We start from the raw sequence: 18,537 nt of genomic DNA, 5'->3' as shown, positions 1-18,537 counted from the left end.
TAAAACCAGCTAATCAAATTGTTTGGGGACAGACTTGGTGGAGACAACCGATCACTGAAGGTGATCCTTGGTAAAGATTTCCACTCCCCCACCTTTGGAAGATCTGTCTTGCCGAAAAAGGATATAACCAGGAAGGTTAACATCAGTATTCAATCTAACTACAAATACCCTTTATATAGTGAATACATACCCTTTATATAGTGAATACATACCCTTTATATAGTGTATACTTCCCCTTTATATAGTGAATACATACCCTTTATATAGTGTATACTTCCCCTTTATATAGTGAATACATACCCTTTATATAGTGAATACATACCCTTTATATAGTGAATACATACCCTTTATATAGTGTATACTTCCCCTTTATATAGTGAATACATACCCTTTATATAGTGAATACATACCCTTTATATAGTGAATGCATACCCTTTATATAGTGTATACAGTACCAGTCAAAAGTTTGGACACACCTACTCATTCCAGGGTTTTTCTTTATATTTACTATTTTCTACGTTGTTGAATAATAGCAAAGACATCAAAACGATGAAATAACACAATTGGAATCATGTAGTAACCAAAAAAGTGTTAAACAAATATTTTATATTTGAGATTCTTCGAAGTAGCCACCCTTTGCCTTAATGACAACTTTACACACTCTTGGCATTCTCTCAACCAGCTTCATGAGGTAGTCTCCTGAAATGCATTTCAATTAACATGGAAGCATTGATAAAGGTTAATTTGTGGAATTTCTTTCCTTCTTAATGCGTTTGAGCCAATCAGTTGTGTTGTGACAAGGTAGGGGTGGTATACAGAAGATGGCCCTATTTGGTAATAGACCTAGTCCATATCCAGGCTGTATCACAACCGGCCATGATTGGGAGTCCCATAGGGCGGCGCACACGGGTTTGGCCGTCCTTGTAAATAAGAATTTGTTCTTAACTGACTTGCCTAGTTCATTAAATAAAGGTTAAATAAATACAATTAAAAATAAAATATTATGGCAAGAAGAGCTCAAATAAGCAAAGAGAAATTACATTCCATCATTACTTTAAGACATGAAGGTCAGTCAATCTGGAACATTTCAAGAACTTTTAAAGTTTCTTCAAGTGCAGTCGCAAAAACCATCAAGCGCTATGATGTAACTGGCTCTCATGAGGACTGCCACAGGAAAGGAAGACCCAGAGCTACCTCTGCTGTAGAGGATATGTTCATTAGAGTTAACTGCACCTCAGATTGCCTCCCAAATAAATGCTTCACAGAGTTAATGAAACAGACACATCTCAACATCAACTGTTCAGAGGAGACTGTGTGAATTAGGATTTCATGGTCAAATTGCTGCAAATAAACCACTACTAAAGGACACCAATAAGAAGAAGACACTTGCTTAGGCCAAGAAACACGAGCAATGGACAGTAGACTGGTGGAAAACTGTCCTTTGGTCCGAAATTTGAGATTCTTGGTTCCAACCACCGTGTCTATGTGAAACGCAGAGTAGGTGAACAGATGATCTCCTCATTTGCAGTTCCCAGCGTGAAGCATGGAGGAGGAGGTGTGATGTGTGGGGGTGCTTTGCTGGTGACAGTGTTGTGATTTATTTATAATTCAAGGCATACTTAAAAACCTCTTCAGGATCGGACCCTTTTTTTTCAATTTTCACCGAAAATGACATACCCAAATCTAACTGCCTGTAACTCATGCCCTGAAGCATGGATTTGTATATTATTGGTACCATTTGAAAGGAAACACTTTGACGTTTGTGTAAATGTGAAAGGAATGTAGTAGAATATAACACAATAGATCTGGTAAAAGATAATACAAAGAAAAAACAAACGTCCTTTTATATTTTATTGTACCATCTTCTTTGAAATGCAAGAGAAAGGCCATCATCTATTATTCCAGCCCAGCTACAATTTAGATTCTGGCCACTAGATGACAGCAGTGTATGCGCAAAGGTTTAGACTGATCGAATGAACCATTGCATTTATATTCCAAATTTTGTTTCAAGACTGCACAAATGTGCCCAATTGGTTTATTAAAATAACTTTTCATGTTCAAAACTGTGCACTCTCCTCAAACAATAGCATGGTATTCTTTCACTGTAATAGCTACTGTAAATTGGACAGTGCAGTTAGATTAACAACAATTTAAGCTTTCTGCCAATATCAGATATGTCTATGTCCTGGGAAATGTTCTTACTTACAACCTCATGCTAATCGCATTAGCCTATGTTAACTCAGCGTCCCGCAGGGGACCCACCGATCTTGAAGAAGTTATTAACCAGAATTGCTACCACAGCATTCTGCAGTGATACGCCATCCCATCTGGTTTGTGCTGAGTGGGACTATCATTTGTTTTTCTACAGGGCAATGACCCAACACACCTCCAGTTTGTGTAAGGGCTATTTGACCAAGGAGAGTGATGGAGTGCTGCATCAGATGACCTGGCCTCCACAATCACCTGACCTCAACCCAATTGAGATGGTTTGGGATGAGTTTGACTGCAGAGTGAAGGAAAAGCAGCCAACAAGTGCTCATCATACAGTGGGGGAAAAAAGTATTTTATCCCCTGCTGATTTCGTACGTTTGCCCACTGATAAAGAAAGGATCAGTCTATAATTTTAATGGAAGGTTTATTTGAACAGTGAGAGACAGAATAACAACAAAAAATCCAGAAAAACGCATGTCAAAAATGTTATAAATTGATTTGCATTTTAAATGAGGGAAATAAGTATTTGACCCCCTCTCAATCAGAAAGATTTCTGGCTCCCAGGTGTCTTTTATACAGGTAGCGAGCTGAGATTAGGAGCACACTCTTAAAGGGAGTGCTCCTAATCTCAGCGTGTTACCTGTATAAAAGACACCTGTCCACAGAAGCAATCAATCAGATTCCAAACTCTCCACCATGGCCAAGACCAAAGAGCTCTCCAAGGATGTCAGGGACAAGATTGTAGACCTACACAAGGCTGGAATGGGCTACAAGACCATCGCCAAGGAGCTTGGTGAGAAGGTGACAACATTTGGTGCGATTATTCGCAAATGGAAGAAACACAAAAGAACTGTCAATATCCCTCAGCCTCGGGCTCCATGCAAGATCTCACCTCGTGGGGTTGCAATGATCATCAGAACGGTGAGGAATCAGCCCAGAACTACACGGGAGGATCTTGTCAATGATCTCAAGGCAGCTGGGACCATAGTCACCAAGAAAACAATTGGTAACACACTTCGCTGTGAAGGACTGAAATCCTGCAGCACCCGCAAGGTCCCCCTGCTCAAGAATACATATACATGCCCGTCAGAAGTTTGCCAATGAACATCTGAATGATTCAGAGGACAACTGGTGAAAGTGTTGTGGTCAGATGAGACCAAAATGGAGCTCTTTGGCATCAACTCAACTCGCCGTGTTTGGAGGAGGAGGAATGCTGCCTATGACCCCAAGAACACCCTCCCCACCGTCAAACATGGAGGTGGAAACATTATGCTTTGGGGGTGTTTTTCTGCTAAGGGGACAGGACAACTTCACCGCATTAAAGGGACGATGGACAGGGCCATGTACCGTCAAACCTTGGGTGAGAACATCCTTTCCTCAGCCAGGGCATTGAAAATGGGTCGTGGATGGGTATTCCAGCATGACAATGACCCAAAACACAGGGCCAAGGCAACAAAGGAGTGGCTCATGAAGAAGCACATTAAGGTCCTGGAGTGGCCTAGCCAGTCTCCAGACCTTAATCCCATAGAAAATCTGTGGAGGGAGCTGAAGGTTCGAGTTGCCAAACGTCAGCCTCGAAACCTTAATGACTTGGAGAAGATCTGCAAAGAGGAGTGGGACAAAATCCCTCCTGAGATGTGTGCAAACCTGGTGGCCAACTACAAGAAACGTCTGACCTCTGTGATTGCCAACAAGGGTTTTGCCACCAAGTACTAAGTCATGTTTTGCAGAGGGGTCAAATACTTATTTCCCTCATTAAAATGCAAATCATTTTATAACATTTTTGACATGCGTTTTTCTGTATGTTTTTGTTGTTATTCTGTCTCTCACTGTTCAAATAAACCTACCATTAAAATTATAGACTGAACATTTCTTTGTAAGTGGGCAAACGTACAAAATCAGCAGGGGATCAAATACTTTTTCCCCCCACTGTATGTGGGAGCTCCTTCAAGACTGTTGGAAAAGCATTCCAGGTGAAGCTGGTTGAGAGAACGACAAGAGTGCGAAAAGCTGTCATCAAGGCAAAGGGTGGCTACTTTGAAGAATCTCACATTTAAAATATATTTTGATTTGTTTAACACTTTTTTGGTTACAACATGATTCCAAAAGTGTTATTTCATATTTCTATTATTCTACAATGTAGAAAAAAAGTTAAAATATAGAAAAATCCTGAAATGAGTAGTTGTGTTCAAACTTTTGACTGGTACTGTATTTATTTATTTACTTGGTTTGTTAATGATTGTGGTCTGACACACCAAGCGTAGGACTGAACAGCGATGGATGCATCCACCTTGCCGCCAATGTGGAGAGACCCTAATTTGCGTGTTGCCTCAACAGTCATTAAACAGTTAGGGGAATCATTGAGGGGCTGTAAAAGTTAGCACCATTAGGAGATAATTAGTCCATAAAGTGCTGCATCATTAACATAGTGCCAGTAAATGTCTGTCAGTCATATTAATTAAATGCAAATCCTTGGCTGGCTACCTGTGGTAATGACTCATGGAGCTGGCTCACTTCAGGAAGACCATTTCTTCAGGCAGACCATTAGAAATGAAGGCTAGTATGTATCTGGGAAGGCTGTAACTTAGAGCCAGTAAACACACAGCTTTCCTGAAGCCAATCTGGCACCGTAATTCCCCTTTAAAGTGCAGGCCAACATATTTAGTGAGAAAAGCAAATTAGATTAATCCTTCTATTATATTTCACAGAATTATATTTTTGCTGGCTTCCCAACTGAAGTCTGCCCCTGAAAGTGAATCTGCACAGCATCATCTAATAACATTGATATTTTTACGATCACATTTATTGGGCATAAATGGAGCAAGCACTTTGGGGTTGTGGAGTATATTACCTCCAGCGAAAGTAATCTTCCACGATTAGAGATGTAAAAACAGTCAGTGCCGATCCCAGACTCTGTCAGCAGGGAGGGTTTTATGAGGTGGGGGTTTGAGTTCTGTTTGGGAGAGAACCCTTAAGCTCTTCTGCAAAAAAAGGCTTGGAGATCAAAGAAGAAGGTTGGAGGGTTTTGGTTGGGGTCTAGGCAGGGCCTCGGGGTCTAGGCAGGGCCTCGGGGTCTAGGCAGGGCCTCGGGGGAGGGAGCCGAGCTCGGGGGAGGGAGCCGAGCTCGGGTGAGGGAGCTGCCCAGAGCTGTCACAACCGACTGTCTCTTCCCCTTCTGCTTCGAAACACAACTCAACCTCCATCCAGCCTAGATAAAGCAACCTACTCACTCTCTACTGTCGTTTAGGGTCACAGAAGTGGTTTGAAGTGGCTGACGGGCTGACAGACAGAGAGACACTTCTGTGGCTGACAGGCTCTCTCTCAACATTATCTTTGGAGACAGCTCTCCCCTAGCCTCCACAGAAGTGCTGACGGAGAACTCTGTCTGACCCTAGGAGTACACATTTGAACATCCTGACCGACCCAACATGGCAGCCATGTTTTAACACAACACAACAACTCAGCTGAATGCACCAACAAGCTTTGGGTGCTATAACCTACAAGTGGCACAGAAAAATACTTGTGTAGCTTTTAAGTAGATAAGTGCATGTGGAATAAAAAAAATAAAACAATTCAATGAAGTTAGACAAATCAGGTATCAATGGTGATGAGGTGTTTTGAGATGTTTTGTCATTGTTTTCACCTGTGAATTTGACATGTATGAAAATAAAAACATATTGCTGTGTTAATCTAAAAGGCTTGTCTGTCAGCACTGGGCTGTGATAACCTCAGTCCAACCTAGGCAGCCCAGCCTGGATACAGTTCAGACACAAAAGTTGACTTTTATTGCATCCCCTTAGGGAAATGTGTCTTGCATCTCACTTCAAACAAGCATAGTATGTCATCGCTCAGACCATTGACTTGTGATAAGAAATATGCTCAAATATTCTGATAATCTCATAATCTAATATAATCAGATAATGTGATAAAATAATCTGATAATCTGATAAAATAATCAGGGAAGCTGATAAAATAATCTGATCAAATAATCTGATAATCTGATAAAATAATCTGATAATTTGATAAAATAATCTGATAATCTGAAAAAATAATCTGATAAAATAATCGGATAATCTGATAAAATAATCTGATAAAATAATCTGATAATCTGATAAAACAATGTGAAAAAATAATCTGATAAAATAATCTGATAATCTGATGAAATAATCTGATAAAATAATCTGATAATCTGATGAAATAATCTGATAAAATAATGTGATAATGTGATAAAATAATGTGATAAGAAGATGAGGAGATGAATGTGTTTGGAATATGATCATATCTTCCACATCTGTTAATAATGCGATGATAAATACTTGTTCAGAGAAAATGTAGACTTATTAGGTCCTCACAGACTCATTGGAATGCACCCCTTTCACTACACTTACATATTCCATCCTATCCTGTAAATCGTGAACTTTCCATCATTATATGGCAGTTACGAGGTATTTATATTGCCTTCCTCAAGGCACTTTGACTCTTTCTCAATTGTCTAAAAGTGTGGAAATTCCACTCCTTCCCTGCCTAAGCAAGTTGTGTCAGATTCTGATGTAATTACTGAGAAAAATGAGATAAGTGATGCTTTTAATTAGCATTTTATATCTGCAGGCCTTTGATTTGAAAGAGATGTTGGTTTAATTGACCTTGGTCAGTCAGTCGACTGCTCTTCCCTCTCTCAGACTCCAGTTGGCTCGTTAGAAGATCCCATCAACTTCTAGTGAATGTTTGTGTTCATTTCAACAACTTTCTACTTGTGATGTGCTAGATGCCTTGCTTGGGGCGACAGGTAGCCTTGTGGTTAGAGTTTTGGGCCAGTAACCAAAAGGTTGCTAGATTGAATACCTGAGCTGACAAGGTCAAAATATGTTGTTCTGTCCCTGAACAAGGCAGTTAACCCACTGTTCCGAGGCCATCATTGTAAATAAGAATTTGTTCTTAACTGACTTGCCTAGTTAAATAAAGGTTAAATAAATAAAACAGACTCATGTAAAAAAAAATCCACTTTGGCTGATCTGCTTGATTCTTTCTTTCTGCTCCCCTGATTACAGAATCATTGACACATATTTTTTACCTGATAATTATCTTGGGTGCTATCCCCAGGGATTGGAATGTGGTCAATGTGGTCCCTCTCCACAAAGGTGGTGACCCCCTCCGACATCAATAATTATCGCTCCATCTCTAAACTGCCTTGCCTAGCAAATTTTGGGGAATCTTTGATCAACTTTCAGCTTAGATCTTTCCTTGATACGAAATGTTTCTAAGTGTTTATCAATCTGGTTTTAGACCAGGTCATAGCACCGTCTCAGCTGCATCCCTGGTTTTAAATGATGTGGTAAATTGCATGGACAATAGGAATCACTGTGCTGCCTTCTTTATTGGCCTGTCAAAAGTGTTTGACACTGTCAACCGTGCTCTACCAATTGAAAGATTGTTTGCAATTGGCCTGGATCAGGTGTCATTTCATTGGTTTAAAAACTACCTGACAGACAGGACACAATGTGTATTATATGATGATGTTAAGTCAAGTTTCCTTGATATTATGAAAGGTGTTCCACAGGGGTTGATTTTAGGTCCTGTACTTTTTCCTTCCTATATAAACAATATTGGTCTATCTGCAACAACAAAAAATACATTCCTGTATGCAGATGAGACTATTGTGTATGCTATTGCCCCCACTGTTGACCAGGCTCTTTTGGAGCTACAATCTGCCTTTATTGCTTTGCAGAAAGCCTTTGTTAAACTGAAATTGGTACTTACTTGTTTTATTTCTTAACCTTTATTTAATCAGGGGAGCCCGATTGAGACTAGTCTCATTTTCAATGTTACTTTTAGGACATAAAATAAAAGAAAAAACTACAAGATACAAAATACAATGACAAGTACATTACATTACATTAGAACATCATAAACATCACAAACATCAAACATCATAAACATCATAAACATCACAAACATCATAAACATCACAAACATCATAAACATCATAAACATCACAAACATCACAAACATCACAAACATCATAAACCTCACAAACATCACAGGCATCACAAACATCACAAACATCACAAACATCACAAACATCATAAACATCACAGACATCATAAACATCACAGGCATCATAAACATCACAAACATCATAAACACCATAAACATCACAGACATCATAAACATCACAAACATCATAAACATCACAGGCATCATAAACATCACAAACATCACAAACATCATAAACATCACAGGCATCATAAACATCACAGGCATCATAAACATCACAAACATCACAGACATCATAATCATCACAAACATCACAAACATCCTAAACATCACAGGCATCATAAACATCACAGGCATCATAAACATCACAAACATCACAAACATCACAAACATCACAGACATCATCAACATCACAGGCATCATAAACATCACAAACATCACAAACATCACAAACATCATAAACATCACAGGCATCATACACATCACAAACATCATAAACATCATAAACATCACAGGCATCATAAACATCACAAACATCATAAACATCATAAACATCACAGACATCATAAACATCACAAACATCACAAACATCATAAACATCACAGGCATCATAAACATCACAGGCATCATAAACATCACAAACATCACAAACATCATAAACATCACAGACATCATAAACATCACAGGCATCATAAACATCATAAACATCACAGACATCATAAACATCATAAACATCACAAACATCACAGACATCATAAACATCACAGGCATCATAAACATCACAAACATCATAAACATCACAGGCATCATAAACATCACAGGCATCATAAACATCACAAACATCACAAACATCATAAACATCACAGACATCATAAACATCACAGGCATCATAAACATCATAAACATCACAGACATCATAAACATCATAAACATCACAAACATCACAGACATCATAAACATCACAGGCATCATAAACATCACAGGCATCATAAACATCATAAACATCATAAACATCACAGACATCCTAAACATCACAAACATCATAAACATCACAGACATCATAAACATCACAGACATCATAAACATCACAGACATCATAAACATCACAGGCATCAAAAACATCATAAACATCATAAACATCATAAACATCACAAACATCACAAACATCATAAACATCATAAACATCACAAACATCACAGACATCATAAACATCACAAACATCATAAACATCACAAACATCACAGACATCATAAACATCACAAACATCACAAACAAATTGTTAAAGGCAATCAAAAACAATTGCACACCTCGGTGAACTCATTTATCGTCAGGGTTTTAAACTGCCCTAATGGCAGATAAAACCAAGTATATTTCATTTTCCAAAACACTTAAAAAATGTATATTTTTCTTTTTTAAATGCCTCCTTATTGTACCAGGTAAGTTGACTGAGAACACATTCTCATTTACAGCAAAGAAATGGGGAATAGTTACAGGGGAGAGGAGGGGGGATGAATGAGCCAATTGGAAGCTGGGGATGATTAGGTGGTCATGATGGTATGAGGGCCAGATTGGGAATTTATCCAGGATACTCTTACAATAGGGGCCATGGGATCTTTAGTGACCACAGAGAGTCAGGATACCCATTTAATGTCCCATCCGAAAGACAGAATTATGCATTAGTACATTGGATGGTGGCCACACTAACCGTGTCCCCACTTATAAATATCTGGGCGTCTGGATTGACGAAAAGCTATCATTTAAAAAGCGTATTGATGAGTTAGTTAAGAAGCTGAGAATATAAATGGGCTTCTTCTTTCGAAAATAGGTCATGCTTCTCGATACATAGCAAAGAGCAGATCATTCAGTCAACATTCCTGCCTGTTCTAGATTATGGTGACATCGTCTATATGAATGCAGCTGCCAATAAAGTGAAACCATTGGATGTAGTTTATCACGTTGCTTTATTACAGGTTCAGTACACATCACTGCATTCTGTATTAGAAAGTAGGTTGTCCCTCTTTAAAGTCTGGTAGATTGATGCATTGTTCTCTTTTTGTTTATAATGCTCTATTACAGAAACTCCCACTGTACCTAACATCATTACTAACCTTTAGAAAATACAAGTTACCATACTCAGTCTCGGTGATGGCTAACTCTGGAAATTTCTTTGGTTTCTACAGAGTTTTTTGCCACCTTGTGGAATAATCTCCCCCCCAAAAAAATTCAAATGATTTGCTGATACAAGGGCATTTCAAACAGCTGATTGAGGATTTATTTTTCTATGACAGTGTTTTGGTTTCTCTGTTTGGCTTTTTATGCTGTATTGATGTGTAAAGGGCTCATCTGCAAAAATGACCTTGGTCTCGGCAAGACTCCCTGACAGTCCCTGTCAAAATAAAGGTTAAATAAAAAATGTAAGTCTGTCGCCACCTAACCTCCTCTTCTTCACTGCACTGACCAGCTGAAAAGCCAGACTAATGATGAGCACCATATTGTATTCACCTATCAAATCTGTTCTAATCAGTGCAGATAATGGCTGGGAGACAAGATGACAGATTTTCAAGCAATTGAGCCTTTGCAGTGTTGAGCATGGATACCAATACAGTGTGCAATTTGACATTGGCGCCCTCATGTGGCAGAAATACACTACTACTTCTGCCAACAGAACCAAAGTATTCACAGGAGCACTCCCAGTGTTCGATCAGTTCGCACATTTATGCAGGAGTCTTTTTCGACTGTGTTCAGGATGAAATCCTCTCTCTGTGGATGCTACATTCCCTTTGAAAAGTAACATTCAATAGTATCATGTTTCTCCGGTACGAAAAAGAACAGTAAAGTAAATCAAAATATTTGTATTTGCTAATGTCTCTTTGTTTTTCAAGATAATTTATCTCTGTTCTAGGAAATGTATCGAATATGTACGGACATTTAAAATCTAAAAGAAAGCATGGATTTGACACCTTTTTTTGAGGTTCAGAAATCTAATAAGGAGGCTTCTCAATATTCATAAGATGAAATGAGTTGAGTCATCCCGATGGGTAGGGCTGCCAACAGACTAACTGTCCAATAGCAGCCTGGACATTAGTGTTATGATAGGCATGCTTAGGGTCCCGCAGTCATAACACACTCGGAGAGACAGACAGACCCACGGCCTGTTAGACAGTGGCCACTCTGCTCCAGGGTCTCACACAGCCTGCCGTGTAGTGGAGGGGCAGCACACACACTCTGTGAGAGGAGGAGAAGCAGGAGCCCTCTGACGCAGCTGGAGGGGAGAGAAGACGTTACTAACAGTCCCTCGTCACCATGTCAGACTGCGGCTGCGAGGGACTGCCTATGGGTGAGTGTCAGACAGACAGGGAGAAAAACAGACAGACAGGTAGACAGGCATTCAGACAAACGGAGAGAGAGGGAAAGCAGGCATAAAGACAGGCAGACAGAGAGGGCAGGCAGACAGACAGGGAGGGCAAGCAGACAGACAGAGAGGGCAGGCAGACAGACAGGGAGAGCAAGCAGACAGACAGAGAGGGCAGGCAGACAGACAGACAGACAGACAGACAGACAGACAGACAGAGAGGGCAAGCAGACAGACAGAGAGGGCAGGCAGACAGACAGAGAGGGCAAGCAGACAGACAGAGAGGGCAAGCAGACAGACAAAGAGGGCAGGCAGACAGACAGAGAGGGCAGGCAGGCAGGCAGGCAGGCAGGCAGGCAGGCAGGCAGGCAGGCAAGCAGACAGACAGACAGACAGACAGACAGACAGACAGACAGACAGACAGACAGACAGACAGACAGACAGACAGACAGACAGACAGACAGACAGACAGACAGACAGACAGACAGACAGACAGACAGACAGACAGACAGACAGACAGACAGACAGACAGGGACGATCAGCTCCTTCCTGTGTTGGTCTGAGACCACTGGGACAGCTCACCCTGCAAATATTCAGCCAGAGGAGCGCTTCCCTTCATGTGACCATATATGGAGACTTTATTTTCTGTACTTTTCTGTCATATCGAGACTTATTTACATAACTGTGTGCATGTTTGTAGGAGAGAGGGAGGGGTTCTTAACAATGGTTTTCTGCTCGACAGTGCCTCACAGCGAGTGGCCGATAGTGATTTCTGTGTGATTAAATTTCCTGTAAGCAGTGTTCATTTCCAGAGTGGAACATGAGTTATCTAGTTTCTCTGACGTCAGCAACAAAGGGGAATGAGCTGTTCCCACATGGGGTTGTGTGTTTATGTGTGCCCACGTATCTGGTACGACCGATGGGCATTAAGTGAGGGCTCATTTCACACAAGTACAGCATGAGACTGAGAAGAGCTGAAGGTTGACAGCAGCACCGGCAGGGGAGGAGAAAGAATGGGGTCTCACCCCGGCCCTCCCCATGGGGTCTAGGATAGTCCCTTCACTTTCTCACTCCCAGCACTCTCACTCCATAGCTATACTAAATCAAACTGTGTAGCACTAAACTAGCTAAGCAGACTGTAAGTTGAGAAAAAGGGACATGGGCATGTTCAAGACATCTTCGTGGCTCATCCTTGGGCACCCCGAGTGACACAGCGGTCTAAGGCACTGCATCTCAGTGCAAGAGGCGTCACTACAGTACCTGGTTTGAATCCAGGCTGTATCACATCTGGCTGTGATTGGGAGTCCCATAGGGCGTCGTCTGGGGTAGGCCGTCATTGTAAATAACAATTTGTTCTTAACTGACTTGCCTAGTTAAATTAAAGGTTAAATTAGAAATAGAAAGTCTTATGTTGTGAGACATACAATTCTTTAAAGTTTATTAAAATAAAACAAATAGGAAATATATTCCGATGTGTATTTATTTAATTTGAATGAGTTTTGTTTTTCATTAACCAACTCAGTGGCCTTGTGGTGTCCGCCCTCACATTTGAAGGTTGGCAGTTCGGTCCACGGGCTGAGTCATACTATAGACTGTAAAAATGGGACTCGATGTGTCTCTGCTCAGATTGGGTGTAAGACCCTGAGGATAGACTAGTGTCCTGTCCAGTGTACTTGTACATCAAGCTGCCTCACGCTAGAAAAACAGGAGTTAGTAGACCATAATAAACCTTTATTCATAGGCTACTTGGCTAATGTATGGCCATGGAAAAAAAGAAGAAGAAAATATTCACCTATGAGAAGCAGCTCCACCTTCAAGCAAGAGAATGGCATAGCAGAGGTTTAATAATAGAAATAGAATGACTAGAGCAGACACTCCTATTCTCTTCCCTTGAGGAGTATCTCTGTCCGGACCCGATCTATTGATAGATAGATAATTGCTATACCAACACTTAGGTCCTTGTGGCATATGTTCTTTGTGCACATGAAGATTTATGGTGGAATCATGGTAGAAAGAATGGGACAGCTATTATCCGGGTGGCCTACATAAATAGGCTACACCGCGCAATAAACTGGATGGTTCGAGCTCTGAATGCTGATTGGCTGACAGCCGTGGTATATCACATACCACGGGTATGACAAAACATTTATTGGGGTGACGGTTCACCTGCCGACAGGACAACGACTCTAAGCACACAGCCAAGACAACAGGAGGAGTGGCTTCGGGACAAGTCTCTGAATGTCCTTGAGTGGCCCAGCCAGAGGCCGGACTTGAACCCGATCGAGCATCTCTGGACAGACCAGAAAGTAGCTGTGCAGCGACACTCTCCATCCATCCTGACAGAGCTTGAGTGGATCTGCAGAGGAGAATGGGTGAAACTCCCCAAATACAGGTGTGCCAAGCTTGTAGCGTCATACCCAAGAAGACTCAAAGCTGTAATCGCTTCCAAAGGAGCTTCAACAAAGTACAATAGGTCCGAATACTTATGTAAATGTGATATTTCCATTTTTATAAATTTGTTTTTGCTTTTTCATTATGGAGATTGTTGAGGGAAAAAACGATTTAATCCATTCCAGAATAAGGCTGTAATGTAACAAAATGTGGAAAAAGTCAAGGGGTCTGAATACTTTACGAATGCACTGTGTATATATATATATAAAATTCAAATATACATCTATTTTTTAATGAGGCTACCCTACCAACTAACCCTATACTATTAAAATCCATCACCTTATTCCACTACTTTAACCCTATCAGATCCTACCCAGGCCAATGACCTGAGAGGACGGGACACCACTTACTCAACACACCCTGTAACTCTTCTGAAGTCAAATCTCGTACCCCCAAATACTTCTCTGCTGCTGCCACCAAAACATCTATTTTCTGTGATTTGTGTTTCATCTCTGTGGTACAGTTGATAACCATTGCTATGAACACTAACAAGCCAACCTTACTGAAACATATCACTCATTTGCCTGTCCCTCTGTTCTGGCACAGATCTACTACTCATGGCAATCCTCTCAGAATCCCTCACACTTGACCCATCCTCCTCTACTTTCTTAAATGCATCAGCATAGGACACTTTCTGCACTACTCTAAACCTGGCAACCTCAACCTGCCTCGGAGGTGTCGCACCGGACACCTCCGATTCCCAGCAACATGAGCACCCTTACAGTTGAAACGCGACTTCTTCCACTGAAACTACACATTCCTCTGTCCCATGTCCTCCTGCACACTTCCCACACCTTTGGATTCTCCCTCCTACACACTGCTGCGACATGCCCGTATATGTGACACCTGAAACACCTCAGTGCATTCGGCACAAAAGCTCTAACAGCATAACTCATACAGTTGATGTCGGAAGTTTACATACACCTTCGCGAAATATATTTAAACTCAGTTTTTCACAATTCCTGACATTTAATCCAAGTAAAAATTCCCTGTTTTAGGTCAGTTAGGATCAGCACGTTATATTTTTTATTTTATTTTTTTCTTTATTTAACCAGGTAGGCTAGTTGAGAACAAGTTCTAATTTGCAACTGCGACCTGGCCAAGATAAAGCAAAGCAGTTCGACACATACTGTAAGAGGTGCGTAACTGGCTGCAGTGAAGTCAGGCGCAGAGAGCAGAACTGGGTAATAACCGAAGCAGTTTAATATGCAAAAACCAACGGCACCCAGAACAACAAAATATGGGTACAAAATAACCCGTCGCGAACCAGTCAGAGTGCACAAACACTTTACAACAAACAATTTCACACACAGCCATGGGCGGAACAGAGGGTTATATACACGACAAGTAATGAGAGAATGTAAACCAGGTGTGTGGGAAAACAAGACAAAACAAATGGAAAATGAAAAGTGGATCGGCGATGGCTAGAAGACCGGTGACGTCGACCACCGAACGCCGCCGGAACAAGGAGAGGAACCGACTTTGGCGGAAGTTGTGACAAACACAGAGTTACACATGGAATAAACAAACATGCAATCAATAATACAGTAGAAAAATCTATATACAGCATGTGCAAATGAGGTTGGATAAGAGAGGTAAGGCAATAAATAGGCCATAGTGGCAAAGTATTTACAATATAGCAAGTAAAACACTGGAATGGTAGGATGTGCAGAAGATGAATGTACAAGTTGAGATACTGGGGTGCAAAGGAGCAAGATAAATAAATAAATAAATACAGTATGGGGATGAGGTAGATTGGATTACACTAAAAATGTATGAAAACAAAATGTAGCTTTTGGTCTTAATTTAAGGTTGGGGTTAGATATCAGGTTAATGGTGGCGTTAATGTTAGGGTTAAGTTTAAAATCTGATTTCAAGATGAGAAATAGTAGAAATAGAGTTTAGACTGCCACTTCCCCAGATTGTAACAACCCTGACAGTCTCATGTGCTACAACTCCCTAACACTAGGTGTCAGTATGCACACATGTTTACAAATGTGTACATTCCTTCAGTATGAGCAAAGGCTGGAAGCTGGTTGGAAGTGGAAATGTTTGTGGTTTGTCGTGGCAGCAATGCATAAGAACGAATGTGAGACAATTTCAGTGTCTTATGGTACGAAGGAAAGTACCTGACTGGAAAAACGTTATCAAAAGTAGTGAAAACTGTAAGGCTTTCAAGAACTGTAATATGGACAGAGATTATTTTGAGGTCTGATGCCTTTTATAGACACTTATTGCCTTTGGTAAGAGTATATATTACTCTTTATGAAGCATATGAACTAAAACATGACATATTGTAGATTGTAATCATGATGTCAGCTATATTGAGTGAGATAATCCACAGCACACCATATCTAAGTAAGTAAGCATTTCATTGTAAGGTTTCACCTGTTGTATTTGGTGCATGTGACTAATACGATTTGATTTGATTTGATTTACCTTTAGGCCATGTCCAAGACACATGAATCTCTGTTTCAAATCAAACCAAATACATTTTTATTTGTCACATGCGCCGAATACAACAGGTGTAGACCTTACAGTGAAATGCTTGCTTACAAGCCCTTAATCGACAATGCAATGTTAAGAAAAATACCCCCCACTCCAAAAAAATAAATAAAAGTAACAAATAATTAAAGTGCAGCAGTAAAAAAAATATGTTTTTCTTTGATGCAATACCTTTACTCTCCAATTGATTTGCAGTGCCACGGTCATCCTGGGGCAAGAAACAAAGGATGAGTAGGATGGTGGGGACTAGGTGGTGGAGGAGGTGGCAGATTGGGTACCTGCCTGGTGAAACTGAGATGTATTATACATGTGATGAGAGTTGACAGTTCTGCGTGTGTGACAAATAGCCATCAGTTTTAACTCCAAGAGCTGTAGACTGTACATGGGGATGGGGATAGTTTCTGGGCCACTGATGTCAAACATCCCTCTATCGCTTGACTACAAGTACCCCTAGTGATATGATGTCTATTGTGGCCTAGGTTTGCCTTACACACGTTTGATTAGTGAGGTATTACAAATCTATCGCTGAACGTTGCTTTTAGTTTGGGTATTGATGGGGGATCCTCCAATCAAACTGATTTATATTTAATCAAGGTAAAGTTGAAGTCGTTAAAACTAGTTTTTCAACCACTCCACAAATTTCTTGTTAACAAACTATCGTTTTGGCAAGTCGGTTAGGACATCTACTTTGTGCATGACACAAGTAATTTTTCCAACAATTATTTACAGACAGATGATTTCACTTATAATTCACTGTATCAAAATTCCAGTGGGTCAGAAGTTTACATACACTAAGTTGACTGTGCCTTTAAACAGCTTGGAAAATTCCAGAAAATGAGGTCAAGGCTTTAGAAGCTTCTGATAGGCTAATTGACATAATTTCAGTCAATTGGAGGTGTACCTGTGGATGTATTTCAAGGCCTACCTTCAAACTCAGTGCCTCTTTGCTTGACATCATGGGAAAATCAAAAGAAATCAGCCAAGACCTCAGAAAAAAAATTGTAGACCTCCACAAGTCTGGTTCATCCTTGGGAGCAATTTCCAAACGCCTGAAGGTACCACGTTCATCTGTACAAACAATAGTACGCAAGTATAAACACCATGGGACCACGCAACCGTCATACCGCTCAGGAATGAGACACATTCTGTCTCCTAGAGATTAATGTACTTTGGTGCGAAAAGTGCAAATCAGTCCCAGAACAACAGCAAAGGAACTTGTGAAAATGCTGGAGAAAACAGGTACAAAAGTATCTATATCCACAGTAAAACGTGTCTTATATCGATATAACCTGAAAGGCCGCTCAGCAAGGAAGGAGCCACTGCTCCAAAACCGCCATAAAAAAGACAGGCTATGGCTTGCAACTGCACATGGGGACAAAGATCGTACTTTTTACTTGGATTAAATGTCAGGAATTGTGAAAAACTGAGTTGAAATGTATTTGGCTAAGGTGTATGTAAACTTCCGACTTCAACTGTATATAGCTAGGTTTCAATGCAATTTGCATCAGATTTACATGCAAGTATTCTAAAAATGTGTTCCCACCAGAGACGTTTCCATCAAACTGCATTTTTGCAGATAGAAGTCTGTGCGTGATGACCTAGTGCACATACAAATAACTTATGAGGTTATGTAAAAGTTCTATGGTTTTCCATCGGATTGTCAACTCTACTGATGGTTTTGTCACAAAAACTGTTGTGTTATACAGCAAATGTACCCACTCTGGTCTTGGCATGTGCGCTCTAGCCAACAGCTCGCAGATACAGTGCAGGTAGGCTACCTACATTATGAGATGATTGTGGATAAGAGCAATATTATTTTGTATTTGTCAAATGGCAGCCAAGCATCGATCATCATGTCACCAGAATATGACCCTCGATATTTATTGGAAAGGAGCTTCAAGCTCATCACCTTGCCCACTCAGCACGTGACATCCATGGATGTCGAATTATTTCGTCCCAACATAATCATCCCAAAGGTGGAGGGGTTGGGGGGAGACACAATGCTTAGTCTGGGTAGCCATTTG

The 18,537-nt window shown here is 40.5% G+C and overlaps 1 protein-coding gene across 1 annotated transcript in view; it reads left to right on the top strand.

The window, feature by feature from the left end:
• Positions 1-11,338: 11,338 nt before the first annotated feature.
• The window catches only part of LOC115172917 (echinoderm microtubule-associated protein-like 1), an 80,585-nt gene continuing 73,386 nt past the window's right edge, over positions 11,339-18,537 (top strand). The window contains exon 1 of the mRNA XM_029730786.1: positions 11,339-11,542. Within this exon, the coding sequence (XP_029586646.1) occupies positions 11,509-11,542 (34 nt within the window). The 5' untranslated portion in view covers positions 11,339-11,508. The remainder of the gene's footprint in view (positions 11,543-18,537) is intronic.

Source organism: Salmo trutta, chromosome 33 (genome assembly GCF_901001165.1).
Source record: "Salmo trutta chromosome 33, fSalTru1.1, whole genome shotgun sequence".
Classification (NCBI taxonomy): Eukaryota; Metazoa; Chordata; class Actinopteri; order Salmoniformes; family Salmonidae; genus Salmo; species Salmo trutta.
This window is presented reverse-complemented; position numbering and strand designations above follow the sequence as displayed.